The sequence below is a fragment of the Centropristis striata genome, chromosome 8, assembly GCF_030273125.1.
Source record: "Centropristis striata isolate RG_2023a ecotype Rhode Island chromosome 8, C.striata_1.0, whole genome shotgun sequence".
Lineage (NCBI taxonomy): Eukaryota > Metazoa > Chordata > Actinopteri > Perciformes > Serranidae > Centropristis > Centropristis striata.
Genome location: NC_081524.1, coordinates 29,654,748 through 29,675,790, shown reverse-complemented (window position 1 = coordinate 29,675,790; position 21,043 = coordinate 29,654,748). Strand labels below are relative to the sequence as shown.

General features: G+C 40.1%; 3 protein-coding genes and 1 long non-coding RNA gene across 7 annotated transcripts in view; 2 read left to right on the top strand and 2 right to left on the bottom strand.

The window, feature by feature from the left end:
- Positions 1 to 4,058, top strand: part of LOC131977045 (uncharacterized) — a 31,243-nt gene extending 27,185 nt beyond the window's left edge. Inside the window, exon 4 of the long non-coding RNA XR_009394847.1 lies at positions 3,603 to 4,058. This is a non-coding gene — a long non-coding RNA (uncharacterized LOC131977045). The remainder of the gene's footprint in view (positions 1 to 3,602) is intronic.
- A 244-nt stretch (positions 4,059 to 4,302) lies between these two features.
- On the bottom strand, positions 4,303 to 8,096 carry zgc:172323 (uncharacterized protein LOC564165 homolog). Its single transcript, XM_059340300.1, has 11 exons — positions 7,870 to 8,096; positions 7,530 to 7,689; positions 7,225 to 7,374; positions 6,688 to 6,807; positions 6,508 to 6,603; positions 6,302 to 6,436; positions 6,115 to 6,225; positions 5,909 to 6,019; positions 5,644 to 5,768; positions 4,594 to 5,547; positions 4,303 to 4,396 (listed from the first exon to the last, which is right to left on the bottom strand). The coding sequence occupies exons 1-11, from the start codon at positions 8,094 to 8,096 to the stop codon at positions 4,303 to 4,305; spliced, it is 2,283 nt and encodes a 760-aa protein (XP_059196283.1).
- Positions 8,097 to 10,966: 2,870 nt separating this feature from the next.
- Positions 10,967 to 15,028, bottom strand: tstd3 (thiosulfate sulfurtransferase like domain containing 3). 3 transcript variants are annotated; one of them, XM_059338263.1, is made up of 5 exons: positions 14,606 to 15,015; positions 14,307 to 14,474; positions 13,067 to 13,226; positions 11,917 to 11,996; positions 10,967 to 11,395 (listed from the first exon to the last, which is right to left on the bottom strand). In XM_059338263.1, exons 1-4 carry the CDS (start codon positions 14,742 to 14,744, stop codon positions 11,939 to 11,941), a joined length of 525 nt encoding a protein of 174 aa, XP_059194246.1. In that variant the 5' UTR covers positions 14,745 to 15,015; the 3' UTR covers positions 10,967 to 11,395; positions 11,917 to 11,938. The 3 variants fall into 3 exon arrangements, with proteins under 3 accessions (XP_059194246.1, XP_059194247.1, XP_059194245.1); XM_059338264.1 differs by having other exon boundaries at positions 10,967 to 11,996; positions 14,612 to 15,028; XM_059338262.1 differs by having other exon boundaries at positions 10,967 to 11,996; positions 14,606 to 15,014.
- Positions 15,029 to 15,722: 694 nt separating this feature from the next.
- The window catches only part of usp45 (ubiquitin specific peptidase 45), a 40,075-nt gene continuing 34,754 nt past the window's right edge, over positions 15,723 to 21,043 (top strand). For both annotated transcript variants that reach the window (XM_059339539.1, XM_059339538.1), the window contains exons 1-5: positions 15,723 to 16,276; positions 17,274 to 17,384; positions 18,694 to 18,863; positions 19,202 to 19,302; positions 19,674 to 19,774. In XM_059339539.1, coding sequence (XP_059195522.1) covers positions 17,282 to 17,384; positions 18,694 to 18,863; positions 19,202 to 19,302; positions 19,674 to 19,774 — 475 coding nt within the window. In that variant the 5' untranslated portion in view covers positions 15,723 to 16,276; positions 17,274 to 17,281. The remainder of the gene's footprint in view (positions 16,277 to 17,273; positions 17,385 to 18,693; positions 18,864 to 19,201; positions 19,303 to 19,673; positions 19,775 to 21,043) is intronic.

Here is a 21,043-nt window from a genome sequence, read left to right as displayed (position 1 = left end):
TTTTACTTTGACGTATATAAAAATGGTGTAAATAAACTAATAGACATTAATCTCTCTCTCTCTCTCTCTCTCTCTCTCTCTCTCTCTCTCTCTCTCTCTCTCTCTCTCTCTCTCTCTCCTCCCTGCGCTCCTCCACAGTCACTCAAAGAGGCTGAACGACACGCGAACAATCTCATCAATGGGCGCAATGTTTGCGCCTGGCTGTGCGGAGGGGTTATTTATTAACGCCTCGCCATTTGCGGCTGGTTCCCATCCTCCCCTGCGCTCCTTAAAAGCCCCGCACTTTCTCCACAGTGAAATTAATTATTCTCTGAGAGGCGAAGACGTTTTTCTTTCTGTTTGCGGGGAAGAAGTCGCCGGGCTGAATCCCCGCTCCTCTGAAAGACTCGGTGTCAGAGAGAAAAAACAGTGTTGGAAGCAAATGGGATGGAAAATTAAATGAAATTAAATGGCTTGACCGGCGGTATTGTTCCTTCTCCTTCTGTAAAAGAAAAAGACACATTAATTACATGGTCGGATCTTTATTCCGGGACAATATTGCGGAGTCAATCAACGGCATTCCGCTAGTGCGCTTCTGCGCGTCTCTTTAATAAACGTAAATAACGACCTGAGAAGAATCAGAGACGGTTTTATGGGCGGCTCTGCCTGCCTCTTGCCAGCCTTCTTTTTCTTTTTTTTTTTAACTTTAACTGTCTAAACGGTGGGGCTCTGATTTAACTGGTTGGCCATTAATGAGCCATGAATATAGAAGGAACAACCTGTCTGCAAAGCAACGCGGTAAATACAGAGAGCAATGCCCCACCAGGGATCTCCATTCATGCGCCCTGACTATACTTCAGGAGTGCCAAGGGTTCACCACCACCTCTCCTGGACTGGTTTCAATGGCCTACCATTTAAGACCCCTCTGAGCTCGGAAGAAAACACATTTTTTATGTCGACCCATAAACTTTGTTTGGGCTCTATTCAGCAGAGAGCCCAATCATTGTCCCACTTAGCAATGTGGCCTATTTCTCACAGATTCCCACGTCTTAGAAATCACTCTAATCCATTTATTTCTCCACATGTAAGCCCACACCTTCGCCACCTCTCACATTTATTTGGTCACACTTCTTTTAATTAAAAGAAGAAGAAAAGGGGAAAAGAAAGAAAGCTTAAATCCTGATGCTTTTTGGTTTTCTGGACAGGTTGAACTCCAGAAAAAAATCTTGTTATTATTCCTTTCAGATCTCTCTGAAACAAAGAGAAAAGCTTTGGACAGGCCAGTTGATCTTATTCCTTTCTTTTATTTATTTATTTTATCTTTTATTTTTATTTATGTAGAATTGTAGAATTTTCAAGATGTTTTACTTTGTGAGAAACCTGGGGAAAAGACGCAAAAGACGCAGGCTGCACCCAGGGCAGACCAGCTGCCTGGGTGCGGGTGGGACATTAGCGACGCGTTTGAATAGTAATGATGCTTGTATGGGACTCCCACCAGATGACATGATTGGGATTTTAACCCAGACTAATATTCAAAATCGCATTAGAGAGGAGCCAAATAAACGGGACCTGATTCAACGCAGTTCATGCGTGATTTCATTCAAAATGCCTCTTCTCTCTTTCCCTCTCTCTCTTTTTATTCCTCCAGAAGTGGGCTGCACCATTTCGGTATTCAAAGTCTCTACAAAGTTTTTTTTTCAGGCCGCATTTCCCTGACTTAAACTCACTTTGTCTCGCATGAGGAGACGCGGATAAAAAAGCGTGTGAAGTTGCTTGAATTGATATGTTTCGGTGTACCTTATAAATTCATACCTTTTCTCACTCGAGCGCCTCAGAAAGAACGTGTCAGTCAGGCCGATTCTCTCTGCTGTCCGACGCATTTAGCAGGAGATCTATTTGAGGAGTTCATTCCTAGGCAAATGTATGCAGCCGGGGCTGTGCATGAATAGAGCAGCGTGTCAGCCGACCCTAATTGGGATTTAGCCACCAAAAAGCACATGCACAAAGTGTCAGAAAATCACAGGTTTCAAAGAAAGTCACAACTTTTGCCCTTCTTGGTGAATATAAGGAGCTCGGAGTAAAACTGCATTCTCCCTATAGGATGGAGGTTAGTGACCCAATTGGCTTTGCAGTGTGCTTCTGCAAAATAAAAGTGTGAGCAAAACAACTTTAATGGCAAAGAGCATGTTTAAAGACACGTAACCTTGACTGGCCTATATGTTTGAATGGGGCCAGATATTATAGCCGAAGTCATGCTTATTTTCTGAACAAATATCTGAAAAAATGTACTGCTTTTTTCCATCGTTTATTTTTAGATAGTAAAAATGTGTGCTTTTTAAACGGAGTTTTGTATTGCTTTTCTTGAGGATATTTTGCATTAATCAATAATAATGATTATGATGATAATTATAATATCTTTATTTTTATTGCTATTAATAATAATAATAATAATAATAATAATAATAATAATAATAGCCTAATATCAATATATTTTTCCTAAATCTACCAAATATTTTAGACATAAGAAAAGTCGTATTTGTTTATCTGAGAAAATAAATAGTGATTGCCTTTTGGCAAATTGTGTCTGCCAAGGCAGTTATATGTATGACATTTTGCAAATGTACGTTTATGTATTTCTGTATTTGTTTATTTATTTATTTTAATAATAAGCACCATGGAGAGCTCCGCAGTCTGCATACGCGCGCACACACATACACGCATGCAGACACCTTGTCTGTTAGTTATGTTGATAATAAATTCCATCACATCATGATGAGAAGCGCGTTATTTCCTCGAACTTAAGCCTAAAAACACAGCCTGATTTATATATGTACATCCAGCCTGTATGTATATATCGTTCGGGTTGGCTGCGCATTAATAATTCGCTGAAACAAAATGTAATCTAATGATATGAACGTCTCGCGGCTCCTCATTATATCTCCAATTGACAGTTCTGGGTTCAAACTAATTGTCTGCTGCGTGTTCGGGTGGGATGAGCTTGTGGAAATGATGTCCGAGAGAAATATGTATTATTTCAACGTGAAGTCATAATTATGGCCAAATTGATTTATTAAGCAATGATATAATACAGTAAAATGCAGAGGTGTATTGCTTCTGACAGTGCTTCAGATACGTTCTTTCTAATATCGTTACTATTATTATTGTATATGGCTTTTTTTTCATTATATTTCAACTTTATTCACAAGTCTGATTTTATAAAAATGTACTTTCATTCATTTTTAAATATGTAAAACCTCATTTATACAGCTGTTTAGCTTTATTTTCTTGAGTGGGAAATGGCATTGGTTTGAACACATTGTGCAATATATTAATGTTATAATATATTGTATATAGGGAGTGTCAATCCAACAAACTAGTCAAAAACTGTGTATAATCAGATTACAATGTCAGACAATTAACATTTAATTATTTTCTCATTTACTTTGATAACTTCTATTTTCAAGAGGAAAATGTTTTAGGGTTCCAGTAATGTATAAGTATTCCACTATGAAACAATATTAGGTTTTGATCTTTCGTCACACATGTTCTATTATAATATTAATGGCACCGTAATGTTATTGCTGCTATAATAACACTGGTCCTGTTGCTATCTTTTGTTGCAGTTTCTCTCAGAGGGTTGGTGTGTTGCATGTCTCTGCTCTAAGCCCCAGAGCAGGACACTGAGTGTGTTTGGCATCTGCTGGCCAGATCCAATCGCTCCCAATCAGCAGCAGGGGGAAAAGGTGTGGATGTGGATGGAATGAGGACAGGAAACGGCTGTGTGCCGTCACTCCGCTGCAGGACAGAATTTGACTGACAGATTCCTTAGCCCTCCAGAAAGTGTCAGGGCGACCACCTCGACCCTCAGGTGACTCTGTCTTTCTCTCTGTTTTGTTGTTCCCTCACTACTTCCTTTCCCTTTTTTCACTCTTCCAAAATGAGCAACATCTCTTTCAGTCACCAGTATTACATGAAAATAGTATTGATAACAGTCTTTGTCCTGCTTCAAACACTAAAAAGACATCAAATAAAAAAGAGACAAGGTAATTGAATGCTGATAGCTTTATTTGCGGCAAATAGAAAAAAAAGGGTGGGGGGTGTAAGGCACACAAAAGTTTAGAGACCATGTTGAGTGTTACTAGTGAGGCATATTTAAACACGATGAGGTGAAGGCTTCCCTCTGTGGCAAAGGGTCATTCATGGTCTTCTTGTCCAGGGCAAAGGGCAAAGGTCAGTGCCCAGACATGGGCTTTGGTCAGTGCAAAGCTCAGAGGGGCGTGGAGGTTTAAGGGCGAGAGGAGGTCACTTGGGGATTTATGCTGCTCATTCCTCATCAGAGTCATCGGCTGCACCAGTGATGGTGTAGGTTTGTTCCTGGTGGTCCATCTCCAGCACATCGTCCTCTGTTTTGACAGTTCTGTAAGGTAGGAAGGAAAACATGGAGGGTAGGCAAAAGAAGCTTGTTTGACCTCTGTATGATGGCCTTATGTCTAACCCCATCAGGTCAAGACAATTTAAATAATTATTTCATGATCTATGGAATTTTATTTTCTGAGCTTTAGTGCTGCAGTAAAAAGGAAGTATAAAGGAAAAAATACCTGCTGGTACCTTTACCTAATGAGTACCGTCCTCCTCTCCGTCAGCTCCACAGCCTGCTCTGCGTAGGGCTCAGTGATGCCGTCATATCCATCGGATCCATATCCCATCCCGGCACCGCTGGTGTCACCTCCACCAGTCTTCCCGATTCCTCCCATGCCTGACAGTGCTACATCGCCCCCACCCACACTTTCAGTTCCTCTACCGCCACCCATTCCAACTGGACCCATTCCACGGTCTTTCCCTCCATCTCCATCGATGCCTCCACCAATTCCCTCACCTGCTCCTCCACCAACACCGCCAATTCCTCCACTGTACCCCGTGCCAGTGGTGCCCATGCCACCTGAACCTAGAGTGCCACCACTCGAACCCATTCCAACACCACCCACACCCATACCTCCAGCCCCAGTGCCCAATCCCCCAACACCAGAGCCCATACCTCCAGCTCCAGAGCCTACACCTCCAGCTCCAGAGCCCACACCACCAGCTCCAGAGCCCACACCTACAGCTCCAGAGCCCACACCACCAGCTCCAGAGCCTACACCACCAGCTCCAGAGCCCAACCCCCCAGCACCAGCACCAGAACCAGAACCAGTACCAACACCTCCAGTACCCAGTCCACCAACACCACTCATTCCTCCATTAGCACCCACACCTCCTGCACCAGCTCTTCCCCCCACACCTACACCCCCAGCTCCAGCAGCCATCCTTCCACCTATTCCTCCAGCACCACTGCCTGGTCCTGAGCCCATGCCTCCTGCACCAATGCCTCCACCCATTCCTACTCCACCCCCCATGCCTCCAACACCTCCGCCACTACCTCCCATCATCCCGCCACCCATTCCACCAACACCACCCATGCCTCCTCCACCGAAGCTCATCCCACCACCAATGGCGCTCATGCTACAGCTTGCAAGAGACAGGGTTTGCATCATGCCAGAGAGTCGCAGATCCTCTCCTTCGATAAGTTTTCTGTTACAAAAAAAATGTTAAAAAAGACATTTGCTTACATTATAATTAATAATATTTTATGGCACTAAATCCATTTTGAAATTATTTTCTCTTCACCTGTATGTTGTAATCTCAATCTCCAGAGCCATCTTGACATTCAGGAGCTCCTGGTACTCGCGCAGGTGCAGCGCAATTTTCTCCTTGGTGGATTTCAGCTCAAGCTGCAGGGCCTCAATCCGAGCCTATTAGATTAACAGAGCCATTAAATTACTATATGAATTAATTATCATGGTGACTGCATGCATGAAAGTATGCATATGTGTTGAAATTGACTCTGGTGTGACCAGGTGTGCACCCTGGGACTACATGAGCCTATTGTTACCTGCAGTTCTTCCAGTTCCTTCTTGTGCCTCTCTTGTGCTTCTCGGATCTGGGCCTCAAGGGCTTCATTCTTGCTCCTCAGGGAATCCAAGTCACGGTCTTTGCCTTGGATCTGGAGATATTTGAATATGGTTATAGTTAATAATAATCTTTCAATATCATGTGTGAATTAAGTCCCATTTATTTGTTTTCACTTTTGTTACTCACATCCTTTTTGGCATCTGCTACTGCATCTCTAAAGCCTCGAACCTGATCTACGTGGCGTGACGTCTTACTGGTCAAATCTTCAAACTTGTTTTTATACCATGAATCCATCTCCTAAAAATAAGACATTAAAAACAATTCACATTAGTGAACGAGACTTCAGACAGTGCTGATGTGTCATTATTTTTACCTTAAGATTTTTGGCTGAGATGTCATCATACTGGTTTTGGATTTGTTTCAAAGCAGCTGCCAGGTCAGGCAGGGTGAACGCACTCTCAGCTGAGGCGTGAGCCGCGTAGATCTGTTTCATGAGCTCCTCAATTTCCTGGAAACATAGAACAATGATTAGTAATCATAAAAATGAAAGGCAAACTAAATACAGCATTCGTTATCTACCTGTTGATGGACCCGTTTTAGGAATTCAATTTCAACTTCCAGCTGCTCCAGCTTCTTCTCCAAGGCAATGCGGGAGGAGGTGGCCTTGTCAACATCCTGAAGACACACACACACACCATGATTAGCATGTCGGACTGTAAAAAAATTGATGATAAGTATTGTTTAATTATTGTAACCTACCGGACGGAAGGCTTCAATGTCTAACTCAGCTTTCCTCCTCAGCTCCACTGCCTCCTCATATTTGATTTTGATTGCCTCTAGTTGAACAGCTGTGGACGCCTTAGCAGCCACAGAAATGTCCTGAAAAACAAGAAGCCAGAAGTAATATGGTCGTCTATTAGATTTGGAGGTGTGCGCAAGGCTGTGTGCATTTTTTCTAACTTAACTTTATTCCTGTGTGTGTGTGTCTGTGTGTGTGTCTGCAAAGGCCATCTCATCTGTGCATAACTCATAGCTTAAGACAGCTGTACTCGCTGACACCTTAACACACTGAGGCACCTCTCCATTTGCCTGCCAGAAATAAGCCTGTTACCAGGTAAGGAACCTTGAAAACACCAAGTTGACGTCTTGTATCGTTGCTTGAATGGATCTTCTACAGCTCAGTGAGGTGTAAAAGCTCGCCGGAAACAAAGAATTCCATCTTTACGCTTTATTGAGCCTCTGAAATGTGAAAAGAAGAAACCGAGACGATGTGCTGCTTGGAGGATTCTGTCTCACCCGCTGAACTCTCATCTGGTCAGCGATCTTTTTCAGCTCCCTCAGCTGTTCCTCATATAAGAGACGCAGACCTGTTGGACTCTCAAAGCGGTTCTGGTAGGCCTCGATCTCTGCTTCCAGCAGCTTGTTCTGCTGCTCAAGTGATCGAACCTGCAAGGACAACAAAAACCCTCTGTGATTTCAAGGACGTTGTGCTCACAGATACAAGAGTTTTATGTTTCCTTTTTTCAACATTTTTTCCTCAAAAAAATATTTATCTGCACTTGTTTGAAGAAGAAAAAATATTGTTGGCTTGAAGGTCTTACCTTGTCAATGTATACAGCCAGTCTGTCATTGAGGACAATCATCTCCTGTCTTTCAGTGGTGCGGGTGCTGAGGAATTCTTGGTTTTCAACTGCAGCCACATCCAGATCCATAGCAGGTTCTCCACTAGGCCCAACACACACCATGGCTCCTGCACTTGCACTGAAAAGTCACCCATGAGACATTAAAAGACATCACATTTAAAGGGTTAAATGGCATATCATGAGAAAATGTGTCATCATGAGAAAATATTCGATGTTACAAAAATCTAATCTATTCTTACTGTACAGCCATCTTACTCATAAAGCCTACATCTATCCATCTGTAGCTAACAGAGCTTACCCTGCTCCAACCATGCGAGTCCTGCGTGCAGCTGAAACAGTCCTTCGTCCCACTGACTCCACACGCATGCTGCTGCTGGCCCCGGCTCTGCAGGAGTAGCCGGCGGAGGCATTACGGGCATCTCTCCTGGTGGGGGATGGGCTGGACACCCTGACCTGGTAGGATGAGCTGCTGTTGTCCTCAAAGTGACGGCGGTAGGACGAGATCCTCTCCGGGCTGCGGCTCATGGTGGCGGCAGCGACTGTGGTTCTCTGAAGGAAGATAAAAGAAAGGGTTCACTGCACTTGATGGCTGTTCAACCTTGTTTGCACTCCTTGATTGTCAACCCTGCCTCAGGTTTTATACTTCCCATTGTCGGTCGTGCCCCAGCTCTGTCAAAGACAGCCCAGTTCATGAGCCAACACCTGTGGAATCTCGAACCTCTGCACCAACTCAGGCTTGACCTGCTGTTCAGACATCTGTCAGCTGCTTGCGAGGAGCAGAGCTTGGCTGGGATAATGGTTGACGGCATTAGCCATTAGTCTTTCTGCAGATCACAGAAGGGGATCATGCAAACGTCTGCCTTTTATCAGGAGCACAATGAGGTTTGCCAGTGTTATGGTACAGCCAGTGTCCTCTGCAGCATTGGGTAGCAGACAGGCAAGCTAGCAGGGTCCAATAGCAGCCAGTAGGTGCAGCTCTGATGTGATCTGCTCTGATGGGACGAGGGACTTTAATTGAGTGCTGAGCAGAAGCTTCGAGGGTGACCTGATGAGGCCGCGGCTGCAGAGGAACAAAGAGCCCCATCAAGATTTGACATAAATTAGTACTTATTTGTCTGATCTGCTTTCAGCGTATTAAAACCACAGTAATCAGAAAAAAAAGAAACAGAATTAACTGCTTCTTAGGGAAAATAAGGAGGCAGGAGAAAGGGGGGGGGTGAGTTGGTCTGGAGATTACGGTTGACATGGCACAGTGATATGAGGGGAGAAAACAGTGCTTGTGTCATTTCAGGGTCGTTCTTTATTGACACCTACAGGGTCAAGGGTCAGTTAACGCTGCACTGTCTTTAAAAATGTACTTCTTCTTTTTTACTGTTACTACCAGCAATGGAAAACTGAACACGCAAACCTAACAACAACCTTATAACCTGTTCAAAAGCCATGATATTGGTTTTGAGAGCATTGAAAAAATCTAAATACGTCTTATAATGTGCTTTTTAATTTACTGCACTTTTGAAAACCTGTCTTGATGGATTAAACAAGCATCTATTCATTTCCATTGACCTCAGTTCTTGCAGCAGTGTGGGACTTTTGGGAAGAGGTGGAACCAGTCATGTGAATGATCCATCCCCACTAACAAGCTTTTTTCATGTTGCAACCAAATAACATCACTCATCACTGTGGTATTTTCTGTTACAGAATTCATAACGCCTCACTTTAAATGCTAACACAAGCCTGTACATGACATGACAAAGACATGAACATGTTTCCTTAAAGTCATTTAGAGGCTCAAATTAAATATAAGATGATTTTATTCATTTCCACACAGAAATCTGAACATTAAATATAACCAGGCTTCAAATTCTTTATTGCTAATTACTAATGATAACATCATTAGTCTATGGTTTTTATAGAGGACATTTGTCCCTTCTTATCACTCCAAATCAGAAAATAGTCAACAACCATTACATTTTTTTTCTCGCCATGTCTCTTGGAATAAAATGTCATATAAATCAGACTATGAATTATAAATGAATAAACCACTCAGGAAAACCTTCAGAATATAGGTAGGAATTAAACTGAAAAGTTTTTTGTATGAGACTGAAGGTTTCTGGCGATTTCTGACTCAGAAAAAGAGAAAAAAATTTGAGGATACGTTGTTTAACCATAGATGGATTACTGAAAGAGCCAATCAGAAACTGGCCCAGGGGCCCTGCTGGCCTTCACTGCAAATTGCCACTCAACAAGACAAATACAGACCAAAGACACAAATCAACAACACAAAAAACGACCATAAAGAGATACAAAGCCACTAATAGATTCATAACAAGTTTAAAGAGATGTGACACAACAAAAAAGGCATAACCACCACAACTCTTGCTCCTATGTAGCAGAGGTGTAGGGTCTTTTGCTGGTGTGTGCCTTATAATCTGCCTTTACAGATATGTATTGTAAAATTCCATACATTTTCTAAGACACTACACCTGAATTTATGCATTAATTATTTTTTGCATTACATGTTTTCTGAAATGTTGTGTATGAATGTTTAAATAAGGCACTATCTAATGCTAACTTTTGGGGAATTTAGGAGAAATCTACAGTAACAAGTAGACAAAGTGCAGTAAAATAAAAACCAAAATGTGTATGTTGGATGTTTTATTTCCACTAGTCTGAAAGAAGATATGTTATGGAAGGAAAGTAGGTCACTTTTATTGCATTTTGTTTTTTTCTAATTTAGCATGCCAAATGACAGAGTATAGTGAAACAGACTTGCTTTAACAGTTAAATATAAATATGAACAATCATCTGGGGTTTTCCTCTGAGAATACGGTTTGATATGAGCAGAAATAGCAGTAACACATCTGAGCCAGATGATTTACTCATGCATCTGTAAAGTCACTACGAGGTCAGTTTCCTATTTACCGTCTATGATTTAAGATGCTTCTAAATTTTGTAGGGCGCATGGATTATTTAGAAATCTTCACTGAACTATAATAAGGGTATCATTCATGAGTTCTATTTGGACTTTCATCTTAAACTGTAAAGGGGGAGTTAATAAGGAACAAGGTCCATGGCCGACATGCTGTAGTAGAGACATTCTTCTCTGTTAAAAACAAACACATTCATTATCATGGATGACGAAGGAACCTGTTAATGTTCCCTGGAGGGTGGGTGGCAAATTCATACAGAGACACAGTGGATATTAGACATGGCCCTTCAATACCGTAGATCATCTTAGTAGCAGCTGCTGTCACCTCAGCATGCTACTCTATGGCTATTTATATCACAAATGATTCAAATAAATGTCTTCTTGTGTCCTTTTTAATAAACAGTCTATAAATTGTCAAAAATAAATAAATAACACAAATCACAAACTAAACATTACTGTTAATCAAAAGTATTTTATTTCTTGAATGACGTTGGCAACAACTGCGGTTCATTTATGTGCAACAATTTAATATTTACAACACATCAACTTGAAATGTTGAACTGTCCATATTATATGCGATGGAAGACTTCATTTTATCTCACAATCATACACAGTTTAGTAGTAATTTGCATAGTCTGGAAACAAAAACCTCTCTGCTCATTATCTGTTAATGTTTGTTGTAAGGTTTACAACAGTCACTGGTTATATATTTGTCTTTTTAGAAGCTTTAAAGGGTTTATAAATAGATCTGTACTGAAGTTAGTTTACAATACATTCAAATAACATTGCAGTAGTTTTTAGTATTTTCAGCAGCAGACATTTGATTGTTGATGTGTGCTGAGCCCTCCGGTTTCAGTCTTTGGGATTCACAGATGAGGAACTTCAATCAGCAGATCTTAAAACAACAAAAGAGTGAATTAACTTTTTAAAAACCCTTTACAAGACTCTACCTTGCCAGTCTGATCCTGAGTAAGAGCTTTAAATACTATTTTGGTAACACTTTCTATGATGTCCATGTCTCTAATGCATTATAACCACACTTTAATGCATTTATAATACTTCATAACTACTTACAGACTTTTCTTTAAGGATCATAGTTTATTATTCTCACAGCTGTAATACATTATAATCACTGCTGCAATGCATTGTAATGTGATAATGGGTTTAGGGTATGGGGTTAGGCTAATCCGAAACCTATAACACATAAGTAGGTTTATGATGCATTATAGACATGGGCTTGCAAAAACATTGTAAGTGAGTAAACAGCAATTATAGTATTTACGATAATTAACCTGTTTCGATAATTGATTATTGAGTGTTTATTACTATTATTATACAGCGCTGTAAGCAGATTATAACTGCATTGTAGGTATGTTTAGAATACTTTATAGACATGGGCTTCATGGAAAGTGTTACCTATTTTTCCCTGTTTTATTGATCATTTCTGTTGTTCATTTTTCATCCAGTCTTGCCATCCACCCGGGTAATGCTGAACACTGAAATGGAGAGAAACAGGAAGAAAGTGAATGAAATGTTGCTTGAAAATGTAACTGTATTTGTGTTTGACTTCACTGGAATTTAAACTCTTTCAATTATTTCATTGTTAGCCTCTTGAGCAAACTGGTTTCCTACTTTTCAGTCAAATACTGGAGGAGTGGTATGTGACAGTTTATGGGGTTGCTTTTTTAAGTCAAAGTTTGGATAAGTTTGTCAGCAAAATATTCCACCATGCAATCAAATAATAGATTTGAGAGCAAAACTATCACCGCAATCAAAAACTGGTTTATTGCAAGTGAATTAAATTTGTAATTAAAAGTGTGTTATTGCAAATGAAAATGTTGTTTGCAAATCCATACATTTTGTTTGCTACGGAGATTAATCTTGGGGGCGGGACCTACACTAAAAGATGTAAGGCACGCTTCTATTGGCCAGTCTCATAGGAGTAACAGCTTGGCACCATCCACTGATAGTAAACAGGAAAAGAGGTGTGGAAGTCCATGGAGAAGATGGAGCAGGAATGATTGTGCCAAGCTGTCACTCCTACAAGACTGGCCAATAGAGATGTGCCTGTAGTGTGGGTCCCACCCCCAAGATAACCTCAACAGCAAACAAAACTTTTGGAATTGACAACAAAAAAATTTGATCCACAAAAAAACGTCTTTAATCACACATATGTTTTACTTTTTTAGTTGTTGATCGCAGTGTTGAGAGTTTTGGTGTAAAATCTAGTTTTAGTTTTTGTGGAAAGCTTTGCTCTAAAACCTATTTTGTTTGACTGAATAATAAAGGCACACAAGTAACCCCATAGCAGAGCACTGCATGATGGGTTGACATTATGCAACAACAGGTCAATAACCTCAAGTTGGTGAAACTTAACTTGTAATTAAATATAACATTCAGATGTAACCTTCAGCCATAAAAAATACCAGTATTATAACTGTCGCTTTTTAACAAAAACAATAACAAGAAATTTGGTTCAATGTTTGCTATACATGACTACAGTTCTTGAATCATGACGTGAGAAGCAATGACTTTGACAGATTTACGCCAAAGAAACATGTCTCACTCTTTGTATCCCAGTGAGGTGGCTGTGTTGAGTGCAGTCTTGCTCCTTATCCCTGCCAGACAGGTGAACACAATGTTGTCTGTCTGCTGGGGCATTTCACCATCATACTTTTCACTGAAGTCTTCCGGACCCAGCTGGAGGGCAGTGTTCACCTGTCCCACTGCAAAATCAAAAAAGGACAGACAGGTCAAGAGTGACTAGTAGCAATTTAAATATGTACATATGTAAAACACAACTTCCGTTGTTCTGGTTTTACTGTAACATGTTGTCAGTGGTGTCAAAGCAAAGATACACCTATCTGGATTATCTAAGGAATGTTACAGATGAAAAGAATCTTATAATTTGCTGCATTGTCATCCATATTGAACTCTACAACGAAAGTCATATTGAAGCAATTTTTCCACAACAAACTGAGACAGATCAAACCAAGCAGCTACAACTGACCTCTTGAGTTTATTTGTTGAATAGTGCTTCATGTGACAAACTTGATATAGTTTAGGTCATTAAGAAATGTGTTCATGACCCTCAGACGATACTACACTTGTATATCGTCACACTGTTAAAATAATCACCTAAGTCGTTTTTTGTCAAAATTGTTTTGTTTTTTTGTGCCTAAATCATCTCCTCATGACGCCGGCCACCTATGGTAAAATCGCCTACATCCTCAGTTGATCAGATCATGTGATTTTACCCCTTTATGATAATGGCCTATGCAGATTTATTATGCCTAAGTCGAAATAAAATGTGACTTAGGCAATGAGCGTTATGAGAGTCACATGAGCGTGTCATAAACATGACATGGGATGTGTCATGAACATTAATGACACTTTGAAGTAACATTAATGCTCATGATACTTGTCATGTCATGTTTCTGACAGGCTTGTGTGACTCTTATGTAGACACCTTCAAAATAAAGTGTTACCAGATCTTGCTTAAGTCACAAAGGCATGTTCAAAAAATTGCCTGAGTCATTTATTTCTCTTAAGTTACATAATTTACACACAGTGTTATGACTATGCCAATAGCCACCCTTTGTTACATCCTTTTTGAGTGAAATGATCAATAAATGTCATATGTTCTACTTTTGGTGAAGTTTTTTGTGTTTCCTGCAAAACTTGAAAAAATGAGTTAGGCAATTATTTTAACAGGGTGACGACATTGGTCTTACGAGTGGATGTGGCATAACATCCTGCCAACCTAGCACTACGTTAGTGTGTATGTGAGGAAGAGCAACACTCACGGGGAACGTTAATTGACCCGGGGATGGAGCCGTACTCTCTGAGCTCCCAGGGCTCTCTGACATCTATAACTACAGCTTTCCGGCCGTTCAGGAGCTGTTTCAGCTGCTCATAGCTCACATCCGTGCTCGGTGGCGCAGAACTGAACCCCCGCAGCAGCGACTCTGTAGCTAAAAACAAAACAAACAACGTGCCACACGTAACCATTTCAAAAACACGTCGGTGAAACACGAGCCGACCAACTGACATTCACATGGGCAGTAGTGCTAGAAATTAATACAACGCTAAATGTAAAGCTCACTTTTACCACCGTGGTGAGTGTTGACAAGGCTGGACACGGAGCTTCGTCCTCTCGGGACGGAAGACGCAGGCAGGACGGTGCTTCTCCATAACAGCCGAGGAACAACCCCTGCAAACCTCCAACACCCTCTGAGAGCCATATGCGATTAGTTATACCCTATATTAAAACTTCGTCAACATAAATCCGTTATTACGCAAAAATACTGCGTGCGACAACTATTCTCCCTGCTCACGCTCAAAATGCAACCAATGACATGCGCGTGCGCAGAAGTACGGATCACCCAAAGGACAAAAACAATTTCTCCCTCAGCCTGTTATCAGACGCAAGTCATCAACTAGATATTTCAAGGGTCAAATGAGTATCAAGGCAACATGCGTTATTAGCGTTAGCAGGGAAATGCATGGCTGAAACAAATGCACCGACGAAGTATCAAAATCACAATATATGATGCATTCATTGTCATGGGAAAGACGGAAAAGTGACAACCATACTGGCTGTACTCAACTGACCCTAACGATCTGCTTTATAAAGAGTTCTCATAATACATTATGCGCCATGTCTCTTTCAGAGGCATCGAGCTATTACTCCGCTATCCTAAAAACAAATTAAACAAACAATCCTAAGGTTAATTGATAACATCATCTGCTATGATCTTGACTCAATTATATGTGTTTATAATAAATAAACAACCGTATTTTAAAATAGGGCAGGGATGGGCAACTTAAATGCTGGAGGGGGCCTCAGTTTTTCATCGACACTATCACAGGGCCACATATAGGACCGTGCACTTAACCAGACATGATGAAACTGCAATTTTAAATATGTTAACAGTACAGTAACTTAGCAGATTTCATGCTCAAATACATGTATAACAGTATAAATAGGAATACAAAAGGTTTGAACAGCAGACCATCATTAATTGCAAGAAGTAATTTTGTGCATTTTTACACTGCACTTTTAAGATTTCATGCTCAAATGCATGTAGTTGTACTGGGGGGCATTTCAAGTGAGGGTCTCCAGTTGCCCATCCCTGAACTAGGGCATCTAAATTAACACTCACGATAAATAATTAGATTTAAAAATGACGTGTGTTTATGATATCTCTAATTTAACTTCGAATCAACTGAAGGACTTGAGGCAACATCAAACACGATAATTACGTTTCTGATTATAGTAGGAGACCTTGATATTTTCACCAGTATTACAGATTTTTGGTGTATGTAAATACAAAATAACCTAACAGCCCGTTATACATAGTTATATGTGTATGATAAAACGTTGTAAAAGCTCCTGAACGCTTTGACGCTCTGCCTCGATTAGTGAGATTTTCCATTGTACGTGAATGCAGCATTAGGCCAAACTGAGCTGCCGTAGTGCGTCACATGTTGACTAGGTTTGCTCGTTGAAGCTATCGAAAGCTTAGACAATTTAGAAAGTCAAGGCGAAAACGAAAAAATATTGAGATAGTTGTGCTGTTGTTGTCAGCACACCGTACTTCGCTTTGAGATGCTTTAAGATCTCCACGTATTGTTGGATAGAACACACCTGTTAATGTTTTATTTATTCTGACAAGCTAATGTAGCTAGCTTGTTTGCTAGCCAGGAAGAGTTGACATCTCACTGTTGGCTTCAGGTTAGCTAACACAGTCAACATAGGAGCTAAAATAAAGAGGTGAGTTCACAGCTTTTTTGCCAAGTCAAATTAGAAAAGCGGTCCATTCATTGGTTACATTTCCTTGATGAACGACATATAGGCCGAATCTGCTTACTTAATCTGGACGGTAATGGCTAATTGAGGCTTCCTAAACGTGTTATTGCACATCACAGGCAACGTTAATCCTTAATATAGTCATGGTTTCACCTTTTATTTGGCTGGCTTGATATATTTGCAGCGACATAATATGCAGTCTGTAAGTACTTGGATAGTTACACATTTCAGTTGTTGAGTACTCCGTGGCTTAGAAATGGGAATGTGACTGTGGATAACTAACTTTCAGCTTTCAGGATGCTTGATACATATGGTGTATACAGTGTAAAAAAATGTTTCAAACACAAAATCTTAAACCATGAGCTACCATATAATTATACGGTCCAACCATTGGAACATTCTTGACAAGCAAAGTCATTTATCCAACTTAGCAATTCACCTGCCAAAGACCACACTGAGGATGTAAAGCCCCCCAAAACGAGCAAGAAATATATATAGCAGCAGTATAAGGTTGATTTCACCAGGGAAGCTTCAAAGTATTGGCTGTTGTCTGGTGGATGTATACCTAAAACGGTCATCATTGCATGCGATTTCCAAGTTGATATAGAAACAATTTCTAAATATAGGTTAGTTTACCCAACTAATTTTGGTTTCTTAAAAGTGAAGACTATAAAATGAGCTAGAGTCGGTGTCTGTAAATATTATCAAAATAATGCTTTAAGGTGTTTTAGAGTAACTTATTATAAAGGTAGCAATAACAATAAATATGTTACTCTACAGGTACTCTTAGACTGCAGTCTAGGTGGTTTTCAAAGTATTGTGCGCCACAATAATTAAAATGATCATGGCCTTTACGGACATGTGCAAGCATTGCATTTTGCATACATTTTACATTGCTGAAGTAGTTCAGTTCTGTATAGCACCTGTATAACACCTATGTGTCCTCCATGTTCCCATCCAGAGCTCCAGATGCGGCTAAAGGACCCCTTCTCTTTAAAAGCCGCAGATATGACTAAGCGGACTAATAAACCGAGGAAACCTCGAGATGAGGAGTCATCAGATGAAGTCAGTGGTAAGTCACTGAAGCAGTACTGGACACCAGACCGTTAAAGTTGGGCTGTGAGTTTGGATATGGAGTCCAAGCACAGTGGATAGTGAATGGGATTAACTCATGACACACCCATGCTTTCTTTAATAAATTATTACATTATTCCATATATAAGCTAAAGCAGCTTCAATATTTTTTAACTTGCCATGAAACAGTTTCAATTTAATGCTTGGGCTTCTGTATGACCTACATGTACAAACAAGACCATCAATGAGAAGATCTCCCATTTGTGTAGTTCTTCTTAATGCCCGTCTGATTCCCTGCAAGATCAGACAAAGTGATTAAAAGCACAAGGACCTGTGTTTATATTTTCTCAGGCAAAGTTTTTGCAGGGAATAATGTGTTATCCAGTTGAAAGAATACAGTAGGAGAGTCTTGAATGCACTTGAATGCATCAGTTTTGGACACATTTGTGCAGAGGTGTTTGTGATTCTAACAATTCATGAACTCTAGATTAATTCTGTTCAGGAATTCAGCCAGCAGTCTTTCGTCCCATGCATGATCATGTGTTTGATTCTTGTGCAAGGAGAGGAGGGGATATTCACAGCTGACAGCTACTGTTATCAGTAGCTGTGTTCCGAATCAGATATTTTTTTATTTAATATGTAAGCTGCCCTTACAGCTGCCCTTACAAAGAATTTACTGTTGCATGCAGTAAGCATCGGATCGGTACATTCTACTTCCTCATAGCATGGTACCTTGCACTTTGACCCTCTGGCTCATATGTATGATGTGCAGAGGATTGTGGGTAACAGCCAGAAAAGCATGCTGGTTTGCATACTGCAAAATGCAACCGGATGTAGTAGGACATCCTGGTACTTTTGGCATACTGCATTTCACACACTATGTATTGGGAGATACCAAATCTTTTTCTGACATAATTAATAGCATGTTTGTATGGATGTTGGAATGAACAGTGTGAGGGAGAGAGAAAAAAAGAAAAGGAGGGTCTCAGCATTGTGTGGCTCTAAAATGGTATAATATCATCATCATTTTTGTCTATTTTGTAGATATTATAAATGTATTTTTTTCCTACTACACCAGAGCAATACGTTTTATGTTAATGAAACACCTTTCACACAAGTGGAATACACATAACAGGAAATTTGTCTTACAATTGATGTATGCTTCTTTTTGGTCAGGATGTAATTTCCTGCAGGTGCAGTGTAAATTTTCTCCTTGTTAAAACAGTCTGAATCCTAAATTGGCCCCTAAAAGTGATTGAAAGGTAAATGTATCATGACAAAACATTTATTTATTTATTTTTTATTAGGGATGACTTGCCAGCATGTGAGTAAGGCAGTGGACCTGAGCTCAGTGAAGAAAACTGTGCTCTCCAGCGTGTGGTTGGTGTGCTCTGATTGCCTAAAGGAGAGGACCATGATCGATGGAGAGCCAGCAGCATCCCATGACATCCTGGTGTGCTTAAAGTGTGGATTCCAGGTGGGATTTTCTTTTTGTCTGGGATATCAGTCAGTACACAGAGGGACATCAATAATAACTTTGAGTAACAATATTGTCAATATCACAGCCATTTGGATTCTTTTATGTGTATTTACATGGTAATTTATTTATTTTTATGAATTATGTAAAAAAAAGGCAGGTACAGCTCAGTGCTGTGTCAGCCACCAAAATATTTTGTACAGGACCCAAAATAAATTCCTGACTAGTGAATTATTGCACTGTAAATTACAAAATGAGCCATGATCTTTAGGCATGTTTGCTGTGAATGTATGTTGTTTTGATTGACAAAGATTTTTAATTTTAACTTTTAAATGAAGGGCTGTAACCAGTCAGGGATCCAGCACGCTGTCAAACACCATCAAGCTTTCCATCCAGAGTCTCACTGCATCACCATCAGCTTGAGCACCTGGAAAGCCTGGTGAGAAACCTCAAACTGCATTCTTTGTTTACTCTAGTTAAAAGCCAATACTACAGTGCCAGTGTGTGAACTTGCTACGACACGGCAAGATGTCGCCAGTGTGTGGGTTTACATAGAAAACAGTAGTCTTGGGTGTCTTGGCAACCACATTTTAAAGGCCAGTTTCAGTTTCCATATCTAGTATATATTATTTTACCTCATTTCATGTGTTTTTTTATATTTGATTGTGTGTATCAATAGTTCTCCACTTCAGCCTAGTAATCGTCTTCTCAAATAATGGTTGATTTCAACAAGTTTCTTGAGGGTTTTTGAATTCCACTGTAGCTCAAAGCTTTTCTGTGTCTTTCTTTGACCCTGACTCATTGTAACAGGTGTTTTGAATGTAATGAGGAGCTATCCACTCACTGCAACAAGAAGGCTTTGGCTCAGACCCTGGACTTTTTACAAAAGCACTCTGTCAAGGCAACCTCAGGTAAGGTGTTTGGCAACATCCTGGAGGTCTGGCCCCCACTGATGAAAAAAGCTTTTATTAGACACATGCATCTTCACTGCAGTTTTAGCAAGGCTGAGGTTATTTCATTTGGAGTTTTATACGTGTCTTTAATTGAGCAACCTTGTCAGTACGAGTAAAAAAAAAAATTGGCCTTGAACACAGACAACCTGGAATGATTATCAGATATTAATGGTAAATCATGATGTGTAATAATCTGCACTAGTAAACCCGAAACACGGTTTTATGTGCTTAATCTTTTGGTGTACATAGTACACCTATGCAACACAAACTAACAGTACAATAATAACATGACTGTATACCAGACTATAAGTGGCAGTCTTGTTACTTGATCCATGAGTATTGACCAAAGTGATCTGTATTACAGAGGAATAGACTTACCTGCGAGGTTTGTCCAGGAAAATCTGGAAATTTAGAGACTGATTTTCCAGTCATGGAAGCACCTTGAAATTGATTGAAATGACCCGATATCCTTGATATAAATCTGTGTTTTTATGGAAATGTATAATTGTATATCAGCCCCACACAAGTTTCACACTTCAGCTGTCTCAACTCCAGTTGACCCCAGAGCTCTCAATGACGCAATCAAAAGAGTCCTGCATGCAATATAATATTGCTGTCGTGAGACACTTTCTTACCAACTGAAAAACAATACACTATGTATTAGTATATTATACTTGAATATGTATAATATACGAATACATAGTGGACATGCATGTAACTTGAACAGATGTATGCTTTTTGATACAGAAGGCCAAGCAACCTTATTGTACAGTGGGCGGTGTCGGTGTAGCTGTCCCTTGTAATTAACCTTCAGCACTTCATCAGGAACCCTGCATCATTAAAAAGGAGGAATAAAACTGGGATTAAATGATCCTGATGGGATCCTGGAAAATGAGGAATGGAAAAAAGGAAATTGTCAGTTATCCATCTCCAGGAGTTGACTGAAGTACACCCACTCCCCCTGGTGGCAGTGGTGACCTGAATTCCTGGATTTTAACCTGTCAGCATAGAGACAGTCTACATCTGCATTAATAGACAAAACTGCAGTCTGTGTTACAGCATTATTTCTTATGGATCCGACAACTTTTCCTTTGATTTATTAAGATTCTTGGAACACACAGCTTTTCTCATGCCTTTTGTCATAATATGAGATTAAATCTTTGACACTGAGGAGCATTATAACTGGCACTAAAAAGTAAAAAAAAAACATTTTGTGCATAACTTGAT

Excerpts from the sequence above, each read along its gene's own strand:
- zgc:172323 (XM_059340300.1), bottom strand. The coding sequence starts at position 8,096 with ATGAGCCGCAGCCCGGAGAGGATCTCGTCCTACCGCCGTCACTTTGAG. Across the intron at positions 7,375-7,529 it reads TGGCTGTATACATTGACAAG|GTTCGATCACTTGAGCAGCA; the intron begins GTAAGACCTTCA and ends TTGTCCTTGCAG. Across the intron at positions 6,020-6,114 it reads TAGCAGATGCCAAAAAGGAT|ATCCAAGGCAAAGACCGTGA; the intron begins GTGAGTAACAAA and ends AAATATCTCCAG.
- tstd3 (XM_059338263.1), bottom strand. The coding sequence starts at position 14,744 with ATGGCTCTCAGAGGGTGTTGGAGGTTTGCAGGGGTTGTTCCTCGGCTG. Across the intron at positions 14,475-14,605 it reads CACTCACCACGGTGGTAAAA|CTACAGAGTCGCTGCTGCGG; the intron begins GTGAGCTTTACA and ends TTTTGTTTTTAG. Across the intron at positions 13,227-14,306 it reads CGGGTCAATTAACGTTCCCC|TGGGACAGGTGAACACTGCC; the intron begins GTGAGTGTTGCT and ends TTGATTTTGCAG.